Raw genomic sequence first — 24779 nt, 5'->3', positions numbered from 1 at the left:
CAGATAATTTCTGGCACAGTTTATACAATTGGTGCAGCTCACACATAACATGTCAACATCCTCCAAGGACAGTAATGAATTCACCTTCTCCCCCAGCAGTAGGGTACTAAAGAACAAACATAATTTGTACACCTGCCTTTCATGAAAGACTTAGATAAATATTTCTTGTAAAATCGACAACACAGCCGTAACTTTCTTTCCTATAAGGATATAAAAATGAGCTTTCGCCTTTATAAAAGGCAGACATATCCTGAACCTCACAAACAGTACTCTGATTTTGTGAGCAAGACATCCTGAGGAATTTCCTCTACTTAGTTTGAGTTATGGTTTAACCATTTTCAGAGCATGCTCAGTACAGTCTACAAATATTATAGAACCCATTATGGCATGCACAGGAACGCCAGCTTTTCAAACGTGTCTGGTTAGACCAGCTGCCCTGCTAAAGACTCCCCAGGTGCCCGTGGTGCAGTACGGCTGGGACAACGGGGGACACTGGGGAGTCTCAAATGGGGCAGGTCGAGGAAAGGGCTCCTCCTGAACAGACACGTTTGAAAATACTAGCCTGAACATCTCAGAAGTTACTGCTTTCTCAACAGATGTACGCATACAACCTCACTAAGGTTAAGAACAGTCGGTGTTCCTCTCTGAACAACTCCTCTCGCTCCTCCTAGCAGGAGGATTACATCTCACATTCTTTTAGAATAACTTTCTCTCCACGTGGTGGGATCATTTCAGTCCTTCTGGAAGAAGGGGAGCACACATCCAAGCATAGTAATGCTCTGCAAAAGGAAAATATTCTTCCCTACTCATGAGAGGAGTGGGGGGACTTGTACAGCAAGTCACGATCTCCTCTGGAATACGAGCAAATGTCCAGGAACCAGGGAATCGCACTTTTGGCCTACCAAGGCCTCCAGAGGCTGCAGGAGGGTTTCAGTGCTGCTTGTTTTGCGGGAGGCTGATGGGTGGTAGCAGGTGCAGAAGAAGAACCAGAGTCCTTAGGCGCTGCTTGTGACCTCTGGAAATGGTAGATGAGCTTCATCCGTGTTTCTGTGTTTGCTGAGTGGACAGACAGGAATTGCAGAGCTTCTTTGAGGCACCAGGCGTACCCTTCACAATAATCCTGCTGCAGGCTTTTGGCAGGTGCTGCAAAAGCTGAAAGGGCAAAAGAAGAGAGAAGTGTTACATGGGGAGACTAAGGCTGGAGTTGTGCCTAAAAGTAAGGGCAGCCAGTGTGATGGGGATGTACTCACCTCGGCTGTATTTCAGGTAGCTGACGGTCATCTCCAGGATGTCGGCTTTCTCCAGCTTGGAGTTGGGCTGGTGTCTCTGGAACTCCTTCTCCAAGAGCAGTTTCAGCTGCTCGATGCTGCTGTTAATCCGATCGCGACGCAGTTTCTCTACTATGGGTTTCCTGAGCTGTAACACAGAACAGGGAGAGGACAGTTAGCAATGAGACTTTCCCCTTCCCCTCTCTATCGTCCCTTCTCAGCTCTTTGCCCTCGCAGTCACGGAGGCAGCAGGTACTTACTCTGTTCTTCTCTTTGGGTGTGAGGATTTCCAGGGAGAGCGCACTGGGTGCCATTATCCCGGGTGCTGGTTTGAGCTTGGAGCTGGCTGGTTTGCAAGTGCAGAAGGCAGCCAGGAGCTCCTCTATTTATCCGCGGCGGCTGCATACAAGTGTATGGGTCCTACGCGACTTTGAGTTTCCCACAGTCGATAGCCAATCCATGTGAGCCCCAGGACAATAGAGAAAGCATCTATTACAGCATGGCAAATTGACTGTGAATTGCCTGGGGATAATACCCAGCTCCCAAAGGAGCAGGTGGACTGGGGAGCGTGTGACACAATAGGGCTTGGCATTACGGCGCTGGGGAAAGAACGTGGGAAAGCGTTTGCCGTCATTATAATCAAACTTCTGCCTGATGTTGGGTACGTCAACATCTCAATGTGCTGCCTTTTCCCAGGCTGTGGTAAAATTAAGCACAGAAGACTGATCCCAGGAAGCGATAATGCTCTGTCCTCAGGACCAAAAGAGGGGTTATAAAGGAAAAGATGGAGAATTAGAGGGACTAAAGCCTTTCATTGACATTAAACCATGCTTAGATGAATACAGTACCAGATAATTTTCAGGCAAATAGAGACTAAAATCAAGGCAAGGTCCCTTAAAACAATTTGTGTTGAGCAGTTAGCTTGAAATATTTTCCTCCCCATTGTTTAAATACTTAAAGTCCCTCTATAAGTTATATATGGAGCTCTTCCTTGCCTTTGTTTGGGTAATCGGGGCTTTCCTATGGCAGCCCGTGACATGTAATGATTATGATGCTTTTCCCAAACACATCCTATTTAATTTCATGCTACTTTGCAAATGCATCTCTCTCCCCTTGGTCCTGAGTCTCCACATAAAGCACCTAAATATATTTTCCCTTTACAGACAACTGAGATGCAGTGAAAGATCAGTTCTTGTCTATTACTTTGCTTGCATTACCTCACCTGCAGAACGGAAATGGAGGTGCTGGGATATCCTGTGACTGTTCAGCCCAAAGACATTTTACATTTAGATGAATCACTTAGAGTGTAACAATTTTAATTGTTGGTGGTTGTCAAAACCTGTAATTGATCAGGGAGTACAAGTCCTATTCAAAATCGTTCCCTGAGTTATTTTGTTGGCTTGTAATGGGCAGTATTACCCGCAGGCAGGGCAGTCCCCGGCTGCAGGTACTTGTGCCGTTGTTGGAGTTTGATGTCATGTGCGGGGCTTTGTGCATCTCTCGGGGGTCACAGGGGACAGAATGGACAGGGGGTCCTGCCACGCACCGTGCAGGGAGGAATCCGCAGCAGCAGTGAGCACAGCGAGCTGGGAGGGAAGCTTTGACCCAGTTTTCAGTCCTGGAAATATGAAATGAGTGGTTTTCAATAATGCCATGCTATCCCCGGCACAATGCCCCTGCACTCCAAAGGGCTAAACCAGCTCCCACTGATTAAAGCTTTATCCCTTCCTCCAAGTGCCGGGCAGATGGTGCAGCAGGCGTTGGCTTTCTTCTGGGGACCGCCGAGGCACGCTTCTTTTGTGGCCAGTTTAACACGGTGAATGGGGCGATGTGGGAAATCCTGGGAGCTGTGGGCTCGCACCATCTGATGTGGATGGTGGACCAGTGCTCAGGACAGCCACGGGGCTCAGCACATCCCCTTCCTCTCCCTGGCAGCTGGAGAGATGGCAAATCTTCAGTTCCCCCCGTGCCTGCTGCACCTACCCTGTGTATTCTTGATGGGTAAAACAAATATTCCCCCCACCCCTGCTTGGTTTGATTATTAAGGCCTGAAAACTTAATGGCAACGATATCTCCCCACTGCTGCTTCAGAATAATGAATTGTCTACTAGAATATATTCATGATGGAACTTGGTGCACTTTCTGCAAGGATTTTGGTGAGGAAAAAACATCCTGTGCTGTAGGAAGCCCAGTTGCTCTTGGTTGGAAGTCTGTAACTAGTTTGATCAGTTTGGGCTCTTTTCAAGTTCAACTTTTAGCGCAATAGTCTGTCCCACTGAAACACAATTGTGATCCAAATCCTCGTTGCTGTCTCTCGTATCTGAGGAAGGAGTTTGTGCTTCTGAGTGTCACTGCAGAGCCAGAAGGAAAGACTGATTGAGGCTCAGCAGTAGGGATTTCCCTGGGTTTGGAATGAAGGATTTAAAGAAACAAATCCTCAAAATTGCTGAATGTATGGAGTTGACTAAACCATGTGAGACAGTCATTCCCTTCTTTGGAGGATGTTGTGGAATCTGGACCCGCTGTGCAGAGATGACTCTTATGCTGTGGACGAAGAGACTTGCTTTCTTAATGAAGATGCAGTTTTCAAAATCACACGTGAAAACAGGGAGGTGCCTCCACTCTCACTTGTTGTAGATACTGAAGAGTATAAGGGGAAATAAATCTGCAAGCAGTTGTTGAAGTCTGTATTTTCAGACCTTGTGTGCCAGGCTGGAGGTAGCCCAGGAAATTCATGTGGGCCATGGAGCTTTCTGGTTTGTAGGTGGTGATTTTGGCCCAGGTGCAGACTTACTACACGCTCCGTTTTCACAACTGCTACTATGTGTATTACCAATGGGCAGCTTTCTTGGCCCATCTGATACTTGGCTTTCTGTGGAGAGGAGGCCAGTGTAGCGATGTAGCAACAGGTCTGGAGCAAGGTGGGCGATGAGAGAAGAGTACAGAAAACCAGAATTTCATTGTCTGTGTTATGCAGATTTAAAAAACAGTGTTCCGGTATGTTTGGCGTGTACTTGGAGCACACAACTTGATGGCTTAAAGCTTTCCCTTCTATACCACTGCTAGAGCATTTTTATTTTAGAGCATTTCCTACATTCACATCAGCCTGTCTCACAAATGCTATTGATGGTGTTTTTAAAGAAATAATTACAATTTTGATTTTTTTCTGTGCCATCCTTAAATGGTTCAAAATCTTTCTGACAACCTCTCTCAAGACACCTATTTAGTGTCAAAGAGCATAACGTTCCCAAGTTTTAAAAGGGCTCTCGCATAATGCTGATCGATCAATGTGCTCCTTGGGAAAATAGCTCTCCAGATGGTCTATCGGGACAGGAATTGCTGGTCGTCACAATGCAGAGCCAAGAAGCGTCACTAATGTGGGCTGTTGTGAGGCACGCTTCCTTTGTGGTCCCTTTGAATGTCATAAATAGGGAAGAAAGTGTGGGAAACTCTGAGAAACTCAGGCCCACACTCTGAGGTTAATAGGGGCTTTGTCAGGAGAGTATTCCTGGGCTGTGGGATCAGCATAATGAACAACATCTCCCTGAAGGGTGGGAATGTGTCGGAGCAGGGGAGAGTCACCCTGGGGGACAGAGGAGCAATAAGAAGCTTTGCAGTCAATTATTATAAGTGATAATAATTAATAAATTGTAAACATAACCTTTGCTGTGCCAAGACGGGTGAAACCGGAGGTCTGGCTTTTCGCTCTCAAGTAATTGGTAACTAAAGCCCAGAGGGGCAAGTCTTTGGCTGGTGAAAAGCAGAAGTGATGCCTTTGCACCAGCCGTGGATCTGACTCCCTGGAGCGAATGGAGGATTTCTGGGGGGTTTGCTCTCTTCCCCCTGCGCAGAAAGCAGCCACTTGCTGTCTGTCCCCCCTCACAGCACTCTGCAAACAGCAGGTCCGAACCTCACGTCCGCTGACAGCTGAGCAGGGCTGACTTCCCCGCCTCAGTGGAAATGAGAATCAGACCTGTGGTTTGAATGACAGGAGCCGCATCTCTCCAGATTTATGCCAATATTGGTGGCAGGAGTTTGGGGCTTAGACTTCTGACTGGGATCCCACCTGAGTTGTCATTTCTATGGCCTGTTCCTGTGTTAGCCTAGAACTAGAGGGACTGGGTTTAAATCCGAGCCTTCAGTTTGTGCAGCTCTTCTTTGGTTTCCTTTTCTCTCTTCCGTTCGTGCCGTCAGTTTGACACAAGCGGCAGCGGTGCTGCCAGCGGTGACACGCACAGCGTGCTGTACCGGGGTGGTAACGGCCCCGTCCCCATGGCAGCAGCAGAGATCTCCACTTCTCCGGGCTGTGTCTGACCCTGGTCCCAGTCCCTGCGGTGCAGTCAGGTTGTCATGTGCTTTGGGGCACATCACATTTTAATTGAGCCCAAACTCCCCCAAACTTCCTATCTGCAAACTGCCTTAATTAGGCTTCGTTTAAAAATGCACAAGCCTGGATGAACAGCTTGAATTTTGCTGAGATTCAGAAGCTTGTACTAATTAACAAAGACAAGTTGAGCACAGCAAGGTGAAGTGACTTTTTCACAATTGCTAAGCAACCGGCAAATCCAGAAATATCTCTTTGAATTATTTAATAGTTCGTTAGGAAGAACAAATCTATCTGCAGCCCCTACCAGCCCCTGAGGAACTGCAGAACTGTACCAAAACCCACCTTGTATTGCATTATCAGACAGATGGAGAGCACTCAACCAGTCTGTGCATGCAGGGTAAAATAATAACCAAAATAATCCATGCAACTGTAATGAGGCAGAGCAATATGTTCTTGACCTGGCTGGCTGGCTTTTTGGTCCTTTCCATACGTTTAATCACAAACCAAGTGAGGGCTGGCCAGGTGCAGCCAGCGGTGTTTGAGTGCAGTTTGATCTCGGCAGCTTAGCAGACCTGAGTTTGCTTAGTCCTTATCTAAGGAGAGGAAATGCTCTTTCAGCCTCTGTTTGCTAACCAAATGAGGTATACTTTTAGCTGTACGTGGGCAGATTTCACTTCAGTAAAGAATGTAATTCTGTTATTGCCTGACAGAATTTGTGTTTAGGTAACAGAAGGTGCTAAAATTAAAAGGCAACAAAAACTCGTTCACCCCATTGCGGGTGGTTTCAAGAAGAGGGCAAGATTCCCAAGCAGAGTCAGGTGCCAAACCCTTCGGAGGTTATTGGGAGTTTTGCATGTTGCTCCCTCCTAAGTGGACAGAAAGCATGAGACTGAACTGGGGTTGGAGGGCAAATCAGTGGGGAATGGGGGAAGACAAATGGGCTGTGAAATGAGTGATTTGCTGAAGCCTGGGTAGGTTGCTGTTAAGTATCTAGGTCTACATCTCACTTCGCTTTCACCTCCATTTTAATTTTTGTGAACTTTTCCAGAGGTGGCGTCTTTGCAGGATCTGAAATCCTGGTATGCCAAATGAATTTCACAAATAAAAACTATACAGGAATGAAGGGCTCAGAAATATGACATCTCCCAGTAGTTTCCCCACTGCAGAAGGAGTCTGAATGCAGGAGTATTAGCCATTTTAATCACTTCAAACCAAAGGATTAATGACTAAAACCATTTTTATTGCATTGTACAGTGAAGACAAAGTTGGACATCACACAGGATGAATACATCACAACTTTATAAAAGCTTTTTAAGCACTTTAGCACATTTAGTGAGTGATTATAAGGTACTTATTGCTTCCCTTCCTCCCCCTTTTCTTTAAGGTATATCACAGGTATTTCCTTTACAAAAGGCAGCAATTATCCCTCAACTGAGAGTAGCACATACTGACATTAAAAGAATTTTCCCTAGAGCTGTTATCATAACTTTATGTAAGAAGGTATACTAAAAATAGCGTAGATACTTCAGAAGAATCAGCATTTCTTATTAGCATCTTTCACTCAAAAGGTAAAGACTCAAGAGTCTTTATGATACAAAATACATTCTTCCAAGTGCTCCTTCTTTAGGAAGGTTGATATGTTATCTGGAGACAATGGAGCACTTGAACCAATGACCCCGGGAGTTAGTAGCAGGATTTGCAGTGACAGCCAGAGGCTCAGCAGCCTTGCCAAGCAAAAATGTGATGGAAACTGGGGGGCATTTGGCTCTCCAAGTCACCGCAGGGCTTGGTCCTTGACCAGGAGCCACCAGGAAAAGCAGCAAATCTGCTGCAAGATACGAACACATTCCTTCACTGTGAAGGGAAACTACTCAGCAACCCTCATTTCTTGTGACAGAAAAACAATAACTGACCCCCCTCCCACCTTTGGAAAGCAACGTTTCCTACTTTAAAGAGGAACTATGAAATCACAGGTCCCTCTAGTTTTTGTAGCAAAACATAGGAATAAAGCACAGTTCAGCAGGTCTACCAGGGTCTCCAGATGGCAGGAGCAGCAACCAGAGTCTTCTGGGCAGGTGGCTTTGTGGCAAAGGGACAGGGTGACAGCGGAGGGCTGCGCAGAGCGGGAGCGTGCGTGACACCTGCACCCGTCTGAGCTTTGCAGAGGTGCTTGATGAGCTGCACCTGCGTCTCCTTCCTGGGCTCGTAGTAGGACAGAAAATGCATCGCTTCCTTGAGGCACCGCAGGTACCCGCTGTTAAAGTTCTGCTCTAGGTTCTTGTGAATGAATGCTGGGAAAGAAAGAGAGAAAGAAGCAAGTGCAGAGCGTTAAGATCATGACATGGGACAGTGCTGATTCGTGCATTGTTTCTTTCAAGAACCCGCATCCATGAGCCTTGCTCCTGTGACCAGACCTAGTGTGTTACAGAGGCCCATGGGGGAGCGGACTTTGTGGTGTGAGATACCTGCTCTGCACTCACTGGGGTCCTGCAGCTGGCTCTGCTGCCTCAGGTAGCTGACGGCCACCTCCAGGATGTCGGCTTTCTCCAGCTTGGAGTTGGGCTGGTGTCTCTGGAACTCCTTCTCCAGGAGCAGTTTCAGCTGCTCGATGCTGCTGTTAATCCGGTCACGGCGCATTTTCTCCACCACCGGCTTCCTCAGCTGCAAGAGAGACGGAGCAGATTGTTAAGGATTTTCTGAGACCTGACCTAATTTCCCCTTGTGGTGCCCTCTAAACACATGCTCAAAGATGCTTTCTTTGGGTAGGAGAGCTTTGCGATGCTGTCTATCTGTTCCCCACTCAATTTCATTTAAAAAAATCTATATAGTCTTCTTTATTTCTCTTTAACTAGTTTGCCTTCCCCCAGACTTCTTTCTCCTTCATCTCATCTTTTCCCATGTAGTATTAATTTGACAGATGCAGCCCATTGTATAAAGCACAAACCAGCCTTTCCAATCCTGTCAAGGGCTCTACTTACTTTATTCTTTTCTTTTGGCAGCAGTTTCTCCTCCATGTGGCTCACGAGGGTGTTACTGGGAGCCATTCTCAGCGCTCTCAGCCCTGCGCACAGACCCCACGTTGGGCGCTGTGCGGAGCGTCAGACCATGCTCGGGCAGTTACCGCCCGCTCTATTTATACCTTGGGGAGTTTCAACAAATACGTGAGGCTGGGGATTGCTGGTGTTTCCCACAGCCGTTCGGCCAATCCAGGGACGCAGCTGAACAATAGAAGAGGCATCTATTAGTGCATGGTACATTGATTGCAAATGCCCCGGAGAGAATAACCTTCTGCCCACGCTGGCTGGTGGAGTGTGCGGCGGAGCTACGGGGCTGCCCGGGGAGCTGGGAAAGCACCGACCCTCCAGCTGGCTCTCTGGGATCAACCGCGTTCCCGAGTCCGCGCGTGTGCCCGTCGCAGCGTGGCGTGGGGAGGCACGCTTTTGGGGGAAGGTGCGGAGGGAGGGGAGCACTGTTAGGGTTAAAATCAACAGCACCAGGGACATCTCTCTGCTCTGTCTAGAGAGGGCACTTCACAGCCCTGGGTGTATTTGCGCTGGTTCATACGGTAGTTACACTTTTAATGGGTAAGCCAGAGTGTTAACAGTGTGAAGCAACAGATTTATTTGCACGATGTTTCTAAACGCTGTGGAGAATCTGCAGTGAGGGTGGTGGGATGCTGGATGGACAAGGTGAATAAATAGTGAATGGGAAGCAGTGGAAATGGTAACCTGTGCCTCCCTTCTCACAGCGAGGTCTGTGAGCCCGGCATTGCCATTGCCTTCATTAGGACAGCCACGCACCTTCGAGCAGAACCGGGCCATGCCGAGTCACCCCTGCAGCTCTCGCTTTTCCCTTTTCTACTCTGTCTTTTATACAGACGTTTACAATAATGTCAGTTAAGATGGGCTAAAGAACAGCATCAGATTCAACTCAGAAGCCCTAGGCCTTAGGAAGTCAGAGGCAGGTCGTGAATGGGATTTAGTAGCTGAGGCCCATCGTCAGAGCTCAGCCAGGAGCTCGGCTCTGCTGCCGTCCCAGATTTCTGCTGCGCTCCGTTCTCACTCTGCCCATGGAGCGCCGCCGCTGCCGCCCGCAGCCGGGGCCCGAGGCTGAGCCGTCTCCTGCTCCCGGTGCCCTGCGTGTGGCCAAGAATCTGGAAATGGAAATGGTGGAGGGAAGCGTGCAGTGAGGGGAGAAAGCCAAAGATAATTTCCTGCTTGGAAATCCTGAAGCCTGAGTTTAATGGGCACTTGACAGGGCAGAGGGAGGTGTCACTGAAATAGTTCTGTGGTTTTCATTGTAGGGGCCTGAATGGGCTCAGCTCTTTGTGAAGGACAGATGTTGGCCTTGGAGCCCTTTATTCCCCGCGTTGTGGGAAAGCCAGGAGACACGACATCTCATGAACACTTTGAAGCGGTCAAAGGATTATGATACAAAATAAGACACAGCTCAGGGACCATGCCCTCGCTTTTGCCAGCTATAATACGGTGTTGCCTTTTTTCCTCCAAACGCTGGTGTCCTGTGTTATCCCTTCCCTAGGCAGCAATGGTGGCAGGCCGCAGAGCTGACAGGTAGGCATGTACCAACCTGGCTGCAGAGACTCTTTAGTGTCAAAAAACATCTTTTTCCCAGCTCTGGAGAAGCAGCCCTGACCTTTATTGCTGTATTATAACTGATAGCCAGATGGTCTTTTGGGAGTTGGATTCTTTCCCTTTCTATCATTCAGGCTCAAGCACCGTCACTAATGTCGTGAGTAGTTGCAAGGCACACTTCTATTGTCCCAACAAGAAATGTTATCAATAGGGGAAAAGTATGGGAAACGCAGAGAAATTCAAACCCACACAGCCTGGTGCTAATAACTCCTTTGTGGAGCCTGCGCTTCTGTCAAGGCACGATGAACTCGCATGGCTTTTCACCGAGCGTGGCTGAAAAGCGCGTGTTTCACCTTGCAGGCAGGGCTTTCTCAGAGATCTGTCTTTACCAGGAGAAAGGGACAACACGGGGCAAGGGGACAGAGACACGGGTTCGCGCAGGGTGGGCAGCAGAATACAGAGCGGCACTGGCTGACCCTGGGGCTGCGCTTTGCTTCACCGTGCCTCGGTTTGCCCGTCTTGCAGAGGAGTTTCTTCTCTCCCCATCTGTTGGGAGCCCGGCAGAGACGCTTCTTCCCTGGGACACCCTTGTGTCACCGCAGCTGCCTGGAGAGCAGGGCTTGCAGGACATGTCCTGCCTGCAGCCTCGTCTCCAGCCGCCTTTCGGCCCTTCCTCAGGCCAGCCCGTGGTTGGCACTGCTGGAAAGGCTTATTGACATGGGTAAAATGCAGAGTTTTTGAGAGCAAGCTCTGATCTTGCTTGCACAGGTAATGTGTGAGTGGCAGCATCACTGAGGAAGGCAGAAATTATCATATTTGAATGCTTGATGAAACTTCTGGGTCTGTATGTTGTGCCACACACAGCTCACTATTGCTATCTGGCTGTGTCCTAATATTTAAGATTCCTGGAATTTAGCACCAGAAATCCCTTCAGCATCCTCATGCTCTTGTGACTCGCTATGTGGAGGTTTCTTGCTAAGGTCTGGAAGGACGGGGTACTGCTGATTTGAGGTGAACCCTATCAATCCTTTGGTGGTTTTTAACTGAGGAGCCCCAGCTTGCTTTGGTGGCACAAAGGTCCCTTCTCCCAGCGCCCAGGTGTCCCTAACCCTGCCGGCTGTGTGCAGGGGCTCTTGGTGATATTACATTCTACACAGTAAAGAGTTTACAAATTATTTGGCATGGGAGGCAACATATTAAAAAAATTATCCTGCAAAACTTGCTATTGAGGATTGGCCTCTTGCACTCTCACAAGCCAAGTGTAATTCTGCTGTCTGAACCAAGTGGGAGTGCAGTGAAATCTACCTCGTCCAGGGGAAAAGGTTATGTTGTTATTAGACCTATTGTATAAAATATTTCATTAAATGTCATTAGCATGGCATTATCTCGCCTCCTTTAGACATCAGAACCCTGGCAAAAAGGGGTCTTTTATTACTGTAAAGTACATTCTTCACAGGTTTAACTTTTTTTTAAATTAGTTTTCCTTTAGATCCAGAATGCTTAATATACTGCCATTCCCAGGTGCGTAAGTGAAGGCAAGTGGACTTTGATCATTAGGAAACATATGAGACAATTTGATCTGCATTTTCAGGGTTGTTAGAGGTAAGAGCAATTTCTATAGCTGCTTGTTTGGGTGACCCTGAAATTGTCATACACCAATAGCATAGTCTTTCTACAGTGAGTATTACAAATAATTAAAAATTAAGGAGAATTTATTATTTTTTGGCCCAGCTGAAATTCCCACAAGTCACCTCTCAGCACATTCAAGAGTGCACAAGAGGGATTTATTATTTCCTGGTATATTGACTCTGAAAGGTCTGGGGATTACAGCTGCTTTGCACATGAATGGCCGGAGTGTGTTGTACAAAGGGCCTGGTCTGTGGGATAATGGGGCTGGATGTGGGAAAGCGCTGACCCTGGGGAGAGCAGGCTGGTGCCTGATGGCAGGAATCAATTACGGCTCAAAGGAACACATTGCCCTGCCAGCAGCCTTCGGGAGCCACCATGGGATGTGTTTGCCACCCTCCTCCCTCCAAAACCTGTGTACACCGCACAATATCTCCCATCCTCCTGCTTTCGCCAGGGGACTCGCCTGCACCTTGCTCTGTAATTACGCCGGTCGGTGCTACGTTCGTTATGGTCTGTGTAACGTAGCTGTTCCCATCTCAGCAGCTCTCAAATGCGACCAGACAAGGTTTGAGTTTTGCTCTGAAGTGCCCCAGATGCTGCTGAGCTCAGCGGGAGCACGTGCTCCCCAAAAGTCCTCGAAAGTATGCAGACCCCATCAGTCGGTCACCTGCCCGGCTCTGGCCAAGAAGAGCAGCCGGTCACTAACAATGGGGTGCAGGGAGCGAGCACAGAAGCTGCTGAGTTCTGCATTGTTTTGGATGGGTTGTTTTGGAAGACGGTGGCTTTCAGTTCTTATGATGGGCTCAGCATCTCAGAGGATCTGGCATTACTGCCAACCTTTAAAATGTCGGTATTTGGGCTTTGAGAAACCAAGAAATGGGCTGAAAGTCATAGGGATTTAACAAAAACATTTTCACGTGTCTAAGAAAAATGCAAGTCCTTTGAAGTGCTATTCTGTTGAATAGATCATTAGGTATTTGCTGATCAAGGGTTTGAGTGCATCTTCCTTTTCAGCATTTAATGAGCTTGAACAAATTGTACTAAATAACCACTGCTGAACTTGAGTGCAAAGGAGAAGTTCTGCGTCCGCGTACCTAAGGTGGTGCGGGACTGTGAGTGTGGCCCAGGCTGGTCGGCCAAAGTCTCCCACAAGCTATGGGGTTGGCTCCTTTTCAGAGATACCAAAGCTAATTGAATCAAAAGTGTATGCTGAGCATCTTTGCAAACCAGATGTCTCAAACAGCCACTTGGCGGTAGAAGCACTGCAACCAGTAGGCTATTTGAAATACTGAAATGTTGGTATTCTGCCTTATTTTTCTTCCTTTGTAAAACATTAATAATAATATGTCCTTATCTCACAGAGGAGGTTGCTGAGAATTCATTAGCTGGTATTTGTAAGGCACTTTGAAAATGCAAAGCCAGTGCATTATTCCTAGTCTTCTGGATGCTTTCCATGTTATTAAAATCGGGATTTCAGAAAGGCTTATCGGGGATCAAAACAGCATCCCAAACTTGAAAGGAAGCACGACTGTTAAACCATCAACTGTCGCCTCCCCCTCAGCCAGATGTTAAGCCCCAAAGAGCCGGAGTGGCACAAGGAATTACTTTCCCAAGTTCCCCCAGCTGGGCTGACAGGTCGTGATCAATGGTTTTCTCCCCAGTGAGTGCAATGCAGATGGTCTGCCCAGAGCAAGGGTTCTGTGGAGCACAAAGGGAAGTCAAACACCATTTCTAATTCAGCTTGTAGCATGGCACACTTCCTTTATCCTGCGCCTGAATGCCCTGAATGGGAGAGCAGTGTGGGAAACTGGAAGGAACTCCAAACTCACAGGGTCCGTGGGGCTGTGGGACACCCCTGTCCCCACACCACATCTGCCTGTGACAGACAGAGGGGAAAGGAGTGACAGAACGAAAAATCAGATTATAAAAACTTCATGGAGGGAAAAATAATCCCTGAGTAAATGGGGAAAAAAGTGAGGGAAGGTGTGCAAACAGAAATTGTGGCAGGCTGCAACGGGGCACTGCCGGCAGCACAGCGAGGGTGGGCGAGGGACAGGGACGGGAGCTGCAGGAGCAGAATCTTGCTCACCCACCAGTAAGGCCAAAGAAAATCATCCCACTGAAGGCGGCAGAGGTGGTTTTGACCCACATTGAGGCTTCAGAGCCACATATTCTGTTTGTCTTTAATTCCCCAGATTTGTTTAGTATGTTTTGGGAGACACAGACCCCTGATATTAGCCAAGCTGCTCGTAAGCTTATGCAAACTGTTGCAAACAGATGCAGAAGCGCCTCCAAACCCTGATTGGCCTGGCATGTTAATCTGAATTGCTGTTTGCTGGGTTTTAAATACAGGCCTGATTTCCTCCTGCCAGCTGGGAGATCCGCAGGTGAGGTGCAGCCTCCTTGCTGCACAGTGATGAGGGAAAACGTGACACCTGTGGAGCATGAGGGATCAGGATATTTTTGTATATAGAGCTATAGGAGCTGGGCTTGGTTTTAAAGAAAATTAGATCAGATTTTATACCAGTAATGCTATGGGGAATCTTTGATCTTCATTAATACTCCTAAACTATTCTGTGTTGCTTGGATGAGATAAATGGGATATCATAGAACAGATTCTCGTATTGGTGTTTGAAATGTGAAGATTCAGGCTCAAATTCTGCTGATTATGATTTTGATGAATTCCCCTGTAGGCGTAGAGGTAATTTATATTTACAGCGGTTTACCGATAGCTCTGGAGGTACAAAAGCTGCAGGATGAATCTAGCAGCCCACTGCTCTCTTCGTGGAGTCCAAAGTTTCTGTTGATTTCAGTGAGGATGTGAGAAAGGCCCTTAGCATTGGGCCCATGTTATTTTTGACCCCAGGGTGGTCTGTAGGACTCGGAGCTGACTGAGTCTCCTACATTTTGCTGTCTTCCCTGTTCTCTGCTCAGAAGCGTCGCTCTGTCCCCGCTCCCAAGTGTTTCAGCTTTCTACATGACTTCCTAACAGAAGGCTGTGGAAGACTGTGGACCTCGGAGTTTCCCACACCGTTTCTTAACGATATTCATCCCTGTCACAAAGGAAGTGTGCCCGACTACAAACTGCATTAGCAACGGTGCTTGGCTCTGCATTGTGTGCAGTGGGAAACTTTGCTCCCAAAAGGCCATCTGGGCAGCACACAGCAGAGGAGAAGCCACGAGCATCTCTCCAGACTTGGGAAAGCTCTTCCTAAAGAGCGAACATCTGGCAGAGATTCGGCCGGAAGACTGTCAGTAATGCCATGTTTCAAACACATTATCCAAATGCAGTATCTTGGGATCCTAATAAGTTTTCTGTGCAATACTGTGTATGTTTGGAACCAGAGTACAAGTGTGTCATTCAGAGTTCATTATAGGGAGGAATTTTTGTTACCACTTTTCTGCAGGATTTCCAACCAAAGCAGAAGCAGAGCATCTACTTCCAGTAACTGAGCATCTAATTTGAGTAACTATTCCAAGATGGTCAGTAATTGGCTAAATTTTCCCCTCACAGACTGTGAATCCAAAGAGAAAATGAAAAGCTATGTTAAATACATGGATTTATTTCAGATGCTTTAAAATTCGTGCTGTTCCTATAGCTACTTATTAGTGAGCTAATCTGGAAAATAGAAACCGTCTCTAGCAAAACTGCTAGTGGACCCTGCTGATCAGGGAATTGATACATTTCTTCTTCACACACTTGATTAATGAGCTCAAGAGACAAGTTACTACTCAGGAGTTTCTGTTTCAGAGAATGTCCCAAGAGGGACGCACAGAGGGAAAGGTTGGTTTCGGAGGTGGCATTACACGGGCTCAGAGATAATCCACAGGCTTTGGGGAGAACATGTGAAATGGTGTCACAAAAGCTTTCCCACAACTTGACATAAAAGCCTCGGAGCTCAACAGCTGCTGCTCTGTAGGGAACGAGGGAGCCCATTCACCAACAGCACAATGGGGCTGGACAGCGGATCCTGGAGGGGTCACGGGGCCTTACCTGGGCTGACGGGTAACGGGCTGCCGAGCCACGGGGAAACGCGTCCGTGGGTGTGTGTATTCACATTAAAAGATGTGTGACCACACACGTTTATATTAATATATACACGGACACACACATATACTAATGTAAACACAAACAGTATTTATATATTACAGTAAAAGATCCCCAAATATAAACCCTAAAATCACTTGACAGTAATTTATCTGATTACTATTATTCTGGTATTGAATGTTGCAGAGGGAGATACTGATGCTCAGAGAGAAGCGAATTGATCTGATCATGTCAGAAACATAAGGTGCTTGAGAGTGTTCTAAAGAGGTGCCTAAGATATCAAGGGAAGAGAACAAAGATCAAAACAGAAAACGTTTTCAATAACTGTGTGTGCTTACAATTAGATGTATTTATTTGCAGTAAGCCAAGCTGGAAAAGCTGATCTCTGTTTCACAGGGGCAAAACTAGTGTCACAGTCACCCGAGGGAGAACAACTGGCTCTGGCTTAGTGAGAAAAAAAAGTCAGTGGATTTAAAGAAATTCTGCTCTTTATCTCAGGAGGCCAGAAACTGCCCGTGTGTGCGTATGCGCTTGTGCACGCTGCAGCGTGTGCCGCCGTGCGAGCCCAGAGCAGAATGCAGCCCCACGCAGCAGGTCGTGTCCCGCACGGGCAGCGACCTCCTCCTGCCTCCACGCTCTACGCCCACGGCCGCGGCCGGAACGCCATTGATCCCCGGCATTAGTCAGCAGCCTTTTCCCATTGAAGGGCGGCTCTTTCCCAGCTCCTGACACGTAACTCTGATCCCAGGCTTTCAGGCAGCACACACTCCCCACCTGCTCATCTGGGAGAAGGTCATTATCCCCCGGCTATTCACTGCCAATGGAGCATGCAAGAATAGATGCTTCTCCCTTTGTGTGGCCATTCTCCCTCATTGGCTGTGGAGTGTGGGAAACTCCAGCAAGCCGCAGACCCACAGACTCTCAGGGAGGCTGCACAGTATAAATATCGGGGAGGGACAGCTTCCAGCCACACATTTCTCCTGGAATTCCACTCTGAGAGCTTCCTTTCTCAGGACAGATGGCTCCCAGCACTGTTTTCCTGGAGCCCGATAACCTGCTGACACCAAAGGAGAAAAACAAAGTAAGTCCAGGCACAGGAAGGCAGCTCCGAGCCATACTCTCGGCTCTTCCCATAGCAGTTTACACCAGTGGAGAAACTGCTCCACATTGCTTAGGAACGGTGACAGGCAACAGTCCTGGGAAATGGCAGAGAGAAGATTCATCTAATAATAAGTCTCTTTTCCTTTGCTTTTTACAGCTGAGGAAGCCGGTGGTGGAGAAAATGCGCCGTGACCGGATTAACAGCAGCATCGAGCAGCTGAAACTGCTCCTGGAGAAGGAGTTCCAGAGACACCAGCCCAACTCCAAGCTGGAGAAAGCCGACATCCTGGAGATGACCGTCAGCTACCTGAAGCAGCAGAGCCAGCTGCAGGTGAAAAGTGAGTATTGAGTTTCGTTTCAGTCTCTAGCTTGCTGCAAATCTGTGACAGCTTTATGAATCTAGCCATGAACAATTGCTCTAAGCTACCATTTCTTCCCCCTCCCTCTTCTCTTCCCTTCTCCAGCTGCAGGATCCTTCCATAAAAGCTCTCAGTTTGACTTCAGAGAGGGCTATTCTAGGTGTTTGCAAGAAGCTTTCCATTTCCTCTCTCTTCATAAAGTCCGGACTGAAACACAGACCAAACTTTTAAGCCACTTCCAGAAGAGCCAGTCGGCTGCTCCGGAGGTCACCTTGTCCCCTGGGAACCCCAGCACCCTGAAGCAAGCGTCCCCCAAAGATACCGGTGCTCTCTGGAGACCCTGGTAGTCAGGGGAGTCCTTCCTGCATGGACCTTTGCCTTTTCCAGTCCAGAGGAAGGATCTGACAGCATTTGCTAGTCCAGCTCTGATCCTCTTTTCTGTAGGGAATTTTATTTCCCCTGTGTATTTTATTTATATGTGAAAAGAATGGCATAGTTTTGACTTTTGCGGGATCCTTTGGCAAAAGTTCAGGCGTTCTGCTGAGTGGTGTTGAAGCTGTGTAGGCGCTGGTGTAGGAGCACACAGCATCCTGCCCCGTCGGGGCAAAGGTCTTCAAAATGGAAGGTGTTTTTGTAAATGTTACGGTTGTGACGGGCAAGAATTGCTGTAGGAGAGATTTCTCTAATATTGCTTGTAAGAGCCATCAGCTTTGCTCTGGCTTGACTAGAGACACTTGTTTGCTCAGTCACTCCAGAAGGTGAATTTACTCCCCTTTTATTCATGCACACTTGATTAAAATCAGTTTCCCTCTGCTTATAACTTGTACAGCTTCAAAAATGGATTTTGGTTTGGATCTTTCCCCCGTGGCCGTTCCATAGTCCTAGATATAAAGTGTGGCAGATGGGCAGAAGATAGGAAACTATGTGGAATATTTCTACTGTTTTGCTGCTTTTTTCGATTTAGAAAAAGAGTATGTTACTGCTTTATGTTAAAGAAATGGTAGTAGGTAAAAGGCTTAATTGGTCAATGTTATACATTTTGGGTGTAAGCTATGCTTTTTCTAGCATTTTCATTATAATAATGATTTTTGTGTGTATCGAGTGGTTTAATTCATGGTGGATCGTGTTTCTCCCGCTCCTGGGACAGCGCCATGGCTTCTGTGCATACTGCGTATGCGTCTGTGTTTGTAGCGAGCAATAAAATGCATTCGTGTGCAACTTCTGTCTGGGTCCGATGATACCGGTGAACTTGGACTTGTCAAACCCATTGGAGGGTGGGATGGGGACAGTCCGACCTTCCCATTGCACCAGCGGCCGCCGCCTCTGGTCAGAGAAGCGTTGTCTGTCGTGTCAAGTGACATTTGAAACAGTGGAAAAAAGTGGTGACGCGTAGGAAACCGAGGCAGCTGCCGCTTATTTTGTCCATCCCAAATAGCTAGAAAAGTTAGCATGATCCCCTGAAAATCAAAGGAAACACTGAGCAAACTACAGACGACTTGTCTCAGTTTGCTCACCTGTTCCCTGAGGGGTTCATCGCAGATCCGAGCTCATCAGAGCCTCCACAAAGCTCATCTCTTGGTGTCCTGCTGCGAGAAACGCTGCCCACTCGTTTCAGAAACTAGCCAAGTATTGCTGCTCTTTTCTTCTCCAAAAATAGAGAGGAGAAAATCTGCATTTACATAAACTGCTTCCCTGTGGTGCTCGAGGAACCCACTTGAGCAACACTTTTAATATCCACCACAACAGCTGTCTTTAAATCCGCCTGTTCTTTTGGTAACGTAAACATCTGCTGACTAAAAGCCGGTTCAGTAACCCAGCTCCTCCAGTGCTGAAAGAAATACAAAAGGCCAGAGAAGGAGCTCGAACCAGCGTTAAGGGCAGAGTTTGGCATTTCTTGTTTAGGTCGGTAATTAATCAGGCAGGCAGCTGCAGGGTATTTTTTCAACAGCGGGTTGTTTTCTGGTTGGTCTCGTGTGCTTCGGGCTCACAAAGGCGGGCTCTCAGGATCACAAAGGCGGGCTCTCAGGATCACAAAGGCGGGCTCTCAGGTTTGCACCCGCCCTCCGCGGTGTGAGCGGCCGGGGGAGGCGGAGCGGCCCGGGCCACCCGCCGGCCGCCATCTTGGGCAGAGCCCGTCCCAAAGCGCCCCTTCCCTTGCCCTTTTCTTGCCCTTCTTGCCACGTTTTGCTTTCGCTTTCATCTCGTGTTGCGGCGCTCGGCCCTGGGGTCCGTCCCGCCGCATGGGGCAGCCCTGGGGCAGGCGGCCCCGGGGGAGGCCCCTGAGGCGGGACCCTGCCCGAACCGTGCCCATGGTGAGTGGGACCCCTCGGGACCCCTGGGAGGGGCGAGTCCTGACCCGGGCCTGCTGGGGCTCCTGAGCCTGGGCCAGGCTGAGGGGTGACTCCTCAAAGGTTGTAAATATGGAAACGGCGAGCGTCAGGAGGGTGGAGCCAGGCTCTTCTGGTGACAACCAGGGACAGGACAAGGGGCAATGGGTGCAAACTGGAACACAGGAGGTTCCACTGAAACATGAGAAGAAACTTCTTGATGGTGAGGGTGGCAGAGCCTGGCCCAGGCTGCCCAGGGGGGTTGTGGAGTCTCCTTCTCTGCAGACATTCCAACCCGCCTGGACACCTTCCTGTGTAACCTCATCGGGGTGTTCCTGGATGAGCGCTCGAGGTCCCTTCCAGCCCCTGACATCCTCTGATTCTGTGTGATTCTGTGACATCGGCTCTTGTGTTTGCCCGAAGGTTCTCGCCGCCGTGCTCGTCGCGCAGCTGGGCGCTGTGGAGGCCCTGGACTGCGGGCTGGGGGAATATCCCGCGGGCGCGGAGTGCTGCCCCATGTGCGCTGCCGGTAGGTGACACCTCTCGCCATGGCGGCTGCCGAGGAGGCGCCTCCCGCCCCCCGGGGTCACCCTGCCCCCGTGCCAACAGCTGCACCCCGACGAGGGTCCCGCAATGCACAGCTGCGAGCAACACGCCAGAATGTGATCCTATATTAATACATCCCAGCCCACATTCACGCCACACACCACAGCGCAAGGGCCTGTCCCTTCTCTGGGGCCTGTGGTACTTGATAATTTCACTGTTTCCCAGGCCTTTCAGTTTTGGTTTCTGCTTCAGAATGACCACTGCAATTGCTATTGGGATATTTCTGAGGTCCTTGCAGTTTATTTACAATAGTTATGGGTGGTGTGATATCAATGTTAGTTAGCTTTGCTAACGGAGCCACTTTGCGGGGGGGTTGTGTCTGTTTTTTAGGACTTCGTGTTTTCAAGCATTGCACCGCCAATTCCAGCACAACATGCATTCCATGTGTTAATGACACATACACAGACCATCCCAACGGTCTAGAACGGTGCAGTCCGTGTAAACTGTGTGATGAAGGTAAGGAGGATGCTAAAGAACCAGTTTAAATGTTCTCATGTAAATGCTGTGGATGCGGATGGAAATTTCCCCTAGGAGCCAACCTGGTGCCAGAAGCAGCCTGTACGCACACGAAGAACACGGTGTGCGGCTGTCCGGCCGGGTATTTCTGCAGTTCTGTTGGGACTCAAGACTGTGAACTGTGTCAGCGCTACACCGTCTGCTTTCCTGGCAGCATGCTCAAAGAAAGGGGTAAGCCAACATAGCACCAGTAACACCGAAACAGAACTTTCTTGTCCTGACCCATTGTCAGAGCACCAGAGCATGGCCGAAAGCTTGCAGGATCCATAGAAATCCTAGAGGCTGAGTTGGTGGTGTGGCCAAGAATGCTTTTTTGTGCTGTCTGCAAAGACAGAGCGTGCGAGCTCTTGTGTGCAGTGAAGAGCCTGTGCAGCCGTCCCTTGGTCAGTTCCAAAGGGTTGGCTGGGGCTCTCCTTAGCCGTAGGTACAGACAGAAATCCTGTTGTCTTCTCCTTCACAGGCACAAAGACCATGGACAACGTGTGTGAAGCCTGCCCTCCTGGCACCTCCTCTACAGCCGACATGCCCTACACTTGCACGCCGCGGCCCAAGTAAGCAGCTCCTTCTCTATATGGGCCTGGGACTATTCTCTGTAACTGTTGGGTCTGCATTTGCCATCTTTGAAACAGCAGTTTCCCGCTCCCAGTAAGGCACCGAGTGTGCGATCCTGTTCCCATGTCCCACTCTTTTTTGGGAACAGCTGCGCTTCTCTGTGAACTCATTAACACGACAGATTTAGCCTTCAGCCTCTTGTCCCAGCTTGTGGCTGCCCAGGAGGCTGTCAGAGCTCTGGTGAGCCGGTCGGGACTGTGAGGAGCAGCGCACTCCTCCGGGTACCTGCTTTCTGTGACACATCCCTTAGCTGCAGCAGAACAGGTGGGAGTTTGCCTCTGAGGAGAAGCAATTTGCATTTACAAGTATGAAGATGAAGAGGTAAAAGTCAGCTCCTGCTTGGGTTACCCCCCAGTCAGGCTCTGAGTGCCCTAGATGCGGAGATGTGGTGTTAGGAACAGCACAGCAGTTCTGCTGATGGGTTCTAAGGGCACAATTACTTTTCTTCACACCAGGCACAATGAGGGTGGCCCAGGACACGGAGAGGCCGGCAATCCCAGCTCTGATTACTCTGTTGCAACAATTGCTTCTGTTGTTGTAACTGTGCTGCTTGTTGCAGCTGGCTTGGCCTGTGTCTGGCAAAGGAGAAAACGGAGAAGTTTTGTGCCACGTAAGTACGAAACCATGTGTATAGAGGGCAAGATCACATGATTAGAAAAATCATTAGTATAAAGTTCACCTTACTGCAATTTGATGGGACTATTCCATTTTCTTTGCAGCTGTGGAGGAAACTGCGGTGCGTATCTCTTCTTTCTTTATTTTTGGTAATATGTTGCAATCCGAAGTAGGTTTTTTGTTTGGTGTTTGTGTGTGCTCTGTGCTTATGTGTTCGATGGGCTCGGTGTGTACCGGAGCAGCTTGTGGATTCTGGGAGTGTCTATGAGTTCAGAATCCCCAAGACCTTGCAGTATAAACTTATTTTATTTGATTCTCTTTCACAGGCCTGGGATCTAGTCCCAAGGCCATTGCTGTCACCTGGCATTGTGTGAGAATGAATATTGAAGGGGATTTAGGAGATGGACGCCTACTAAAAATACAAGTCTGTCTTATGTTACGGTGTTCATTGATCTCTCCATGCTACAGTAGTACGGATCCCCTAAAAGTTCTGTTAATGGTTTGCACTGTGCAGACGGTGGTACGTTTCACAGGATGAACCTGGACTGGGGTCTGTAATTTGCACTTCTGATTGGAGAGGGGACGTACAGCGGCAAAAGTCCGGCTGTTAGCAGTGAAACCAGTAGACAACGCCAATAAGAGCTGACCCTTCTAACTCTTGTGTTTGCTTTTGACATGTTCTGAAGAATGGACAGCAGGGTCAGACTTTGATGGGAAACGAGGATAACGGGGATCAAACAGCTGTTCCTATGCAGGAACGTGGTGCTGGCCTTGAAGAAATCAGGCTTGAATAAGCCATTTTTGTTTGAACTGTTGTAAACAGCGGACATGGTAAAAACCAAAAAAAAAAACCAAACAAAAAAATGCCAACAAAAACAGCCCAACCTTGTTAACGGAGGAGAATGCAGCTTGAAAATGAAACGCTGGATCTGGATCTGCAAAGGAGCCAAGGAAGTAGCCAAGTGGCGTCTTCTGCAGCGTCAGCGTTTGCAACAGTTGAGTGATGGAGGTTGCTCAGAACTGCCAGAGCTTGGAGCCGCTCACCCCCTGCGTCCCGGCGTCGTGCGCAGCGCCCGTGGTGAGCCTGGACTCTCTTACTTACCAACCGGGACACCTGGTGCACATGTAATTATTCCAATACATGTTTGTTAGTGGAAAAACCCATCTTTTTTCATTGTAAACATTCCATATAACTTCCAGATGCATTCCACATAACATTCCGCATTTTCCAGATGCATTTTGTACAAATTTTTCTTCTTTATAGGAGAATATTGACAGGCAAAGGACTCTTGCAGAGCAAGAAACATGTAGCTTTTTCTAATGTAATGAATTACACAATTTCTGTCTTTTGCTGGTCACCTCTGCTCTGATCTGTGATCATGTGTTACAACGAAAGGTCCTACGTGAACACTGTACGTAGAAATAGTTTTTAGCAATGAAGACACGTGGAGCCTGGTTTGTCAGCAGGTGGCAGCATGGCAAAAGGAAAGGCGCGATTCCTCTGCTCCTGGAAAAGATGAAACCTGTTTTCCTAAGTATGTGATAAAGCTTCTCTGAGGCTTCATTGCCTGCGAGTCTGCAGTGGAGTCAGGTCTGCAGCACAGCACCTCTGGGTACGGTGTTCTCCGCGGGGCTGAAGTGTTTGTCTGCAGGAGCCTCTGATTTCTGTCCAGTTACGTGTGTTTGTCCGCTGCCTCGGTTGTGGATGGAGGTTTTGTAGTGTGAGGTGTTGGAGGGGCTGAAGTGGAGGCTGCTCAGCAGAGTCTCTGAGACGTACAAACACGCGTTATACGTAACTTGGCTTCCAGAAGCTGTAAATGACAACAGCGGTTATTGTGTGAGTCATGATGCCGGAACAGATTGGACTGGTTTGGGCAGGGCAGCGTGTGTGTGGAGAACAGTTCATGTCCGAAAGTTCTGGGGACAGTTTCATTCTTACCTAGCGCTAAATACATTATTTACCTGTGCAGGTGGAGAAAAAGATGGTCTTGTCCAGGGCTCTGCTCCTTGGAACGTAACTGAAAAGTCATTACAACTTGGGCTGTGCTGGCACAGACACCAGGCGACAGATGGAAAGAGGCTTCTGCAGGTGGAGGCGTAATAAACTTACATGAAAAATAATTTCCATGTGCTCTAGTAATAACTTGGAATAAAACCTCCCAGGCATATTTTAATTATCCCTTCAGCAGTTGCAGGTGCCAGAACGTCTAATGGCACATCTCCAGAGCTTCATGGTTTTGCAGAGTAATTAAATTGTCAGCCACGCGAAGCTCCTCCACCTGACCTCTGCGCCTCATTGGCTGTTCCCCTTGCCTGGCACATCCGCCATTGTCACCTCCCGAGCTGTCCCGCAGGCAGCGCCCGGCTGGCAATCTGCTGGCAGCAGGTCCGCAGCCCCTCTGCTCGGGCTTGAAATACAAATAATGCAACTCTCGGGGCCAAAACTGTGCACTGAATATGGCAACAAAGGACAAGAACTTGTACTTTCAGAGAAGGATTATGTGCCAGTCTGACTGTCCCTACAAGCACTCATACCTGTGGTATACATGCTAAGTAAATATTACTGTAATATTTGTAGTCTACTTGTCGCTGTCACAGTCCAGTGAAAACAGGTAACATCATCGCATTACTGGGCACATCCTCGGGTGACTCTTCCTCTCTCATCTCCTGCTCTTGTTCTTGTGTGTGACTCTGACCTGTCCCACGACAAGGGACGATTGGGCACTTTGTGGGCAAAGCACTTGTAGTTACCGTCTTGTTTCCTGTGGTTTCTGTGCTA

At 48.4% G+C, this 24779-nt stretch overlaps 4 protein-coding genes across 4 annotated transcripts; 2 read left to right on the top strand and 2 right to left on the bottom strand.

Annotated features, from left to right (window-relative positions):
- Nucleotides 1–898: 898 nt before the first annotated feature.
- Nucleotides 899–1757, bottom strand: HES5 (hes family bHLH transcription factor 5; the record flags this gene model as incomplete). The annotated part of the gene is given in 5 exon segments (XM_080358856.1): nucleotides 899–1152; nucleotides 1251–1416; nucleotides 1529–1612; nucleotides 1614–1688; nucleotides 1692–1757. Coding segments are annotated over 5 exon segments (645 nt in total).
- A 5863-nt stretch (nucleotides 1758–7620) lies between these two features.
- LOC308049281 (transcription factor HES-5-like) lies at nucleotides 7621–8639 on the bottom strand (the record flags this gene model as incomplete). Its single annotated transcript, XM_080358828.1, has 3 exons — nucleotides 7621–7886; nucleotides 8076–8256; nucleotides 8574–8639. The coding sequence occupies 3 exons, from the start codon at nucleotides 8637–8639 to the stop codon at nucleotides 7621–7623; spliced, it is 513 nt and encodes a 170-aa protein (XP_080214954.1).
- Nucleotides 8640–16882: 8243 nt separating this feature from the next.
- Nucleotides 16883–18513, top strand: LOC308049341 (transcription factor HES-5-like; the record flags this gene model as incomplete). The annotated part of the gene is made up of 3 exons (XM_080358922.1): nucleotides 16883–16945; nucleotides 17123–17303; nucleotides 17430–18513. 3 exons carry the CDS (start codon nucleotides 16883–16885, stop codon nucleotides 17669–17671), a joined length of 486 nt encoding a protein of 161 aa, XP_080215048.1. The 3' UTR covers nucleotides 17672–18513.
- A 973-nt stretch (nucleotides 18514–19486) lies between these two features.
- Nucleotides 19487–23674, top strand: TNFRSF14 (TNF receptor superfamily member 14). Its single transcript, XM_080358794.1, has 8 exons — nucleotides 19487–19636; nucleotides 20075–20180; nucleotides 20588–20713; nucleotides 20789–20944; nucleotides 21234–21324; nucleotides 21841–21995; nucleotides 22105–22121; nucleotides 22687–23674. The coding sequence occupies exons 1-8, from the start codon at nucleotides 19565–19567 to the stop codon at nucleotides 22792–22794; spliced, it is 831 nt and encodes a 276-aa protein (XP_080214920.1). The 5' UTR covers nucleotides 19487–19564; the 3' UTR covers nucleotides 22795–23674.
- Nucleotides 23675–24779: the final 1105 nt, after the last annotated feature.

Source organism: Nesoenas mayeri (assembly GCF_963082525.1).
Source record: "Nesoenas mayeri genome assembly, chromosome: 24".
Taxonomy (NCBI): Eukaryota; Metazoa; Chordata; class Aves; order Columbiformes; family Columbidae; genus Nesoenas; species Nesoenas mayeri.
The sequence above is the reverse complement of the archived record's forward strand: the minus strand, read 5'-3'. Positions and strand labels throughout refer to the sequence as shown.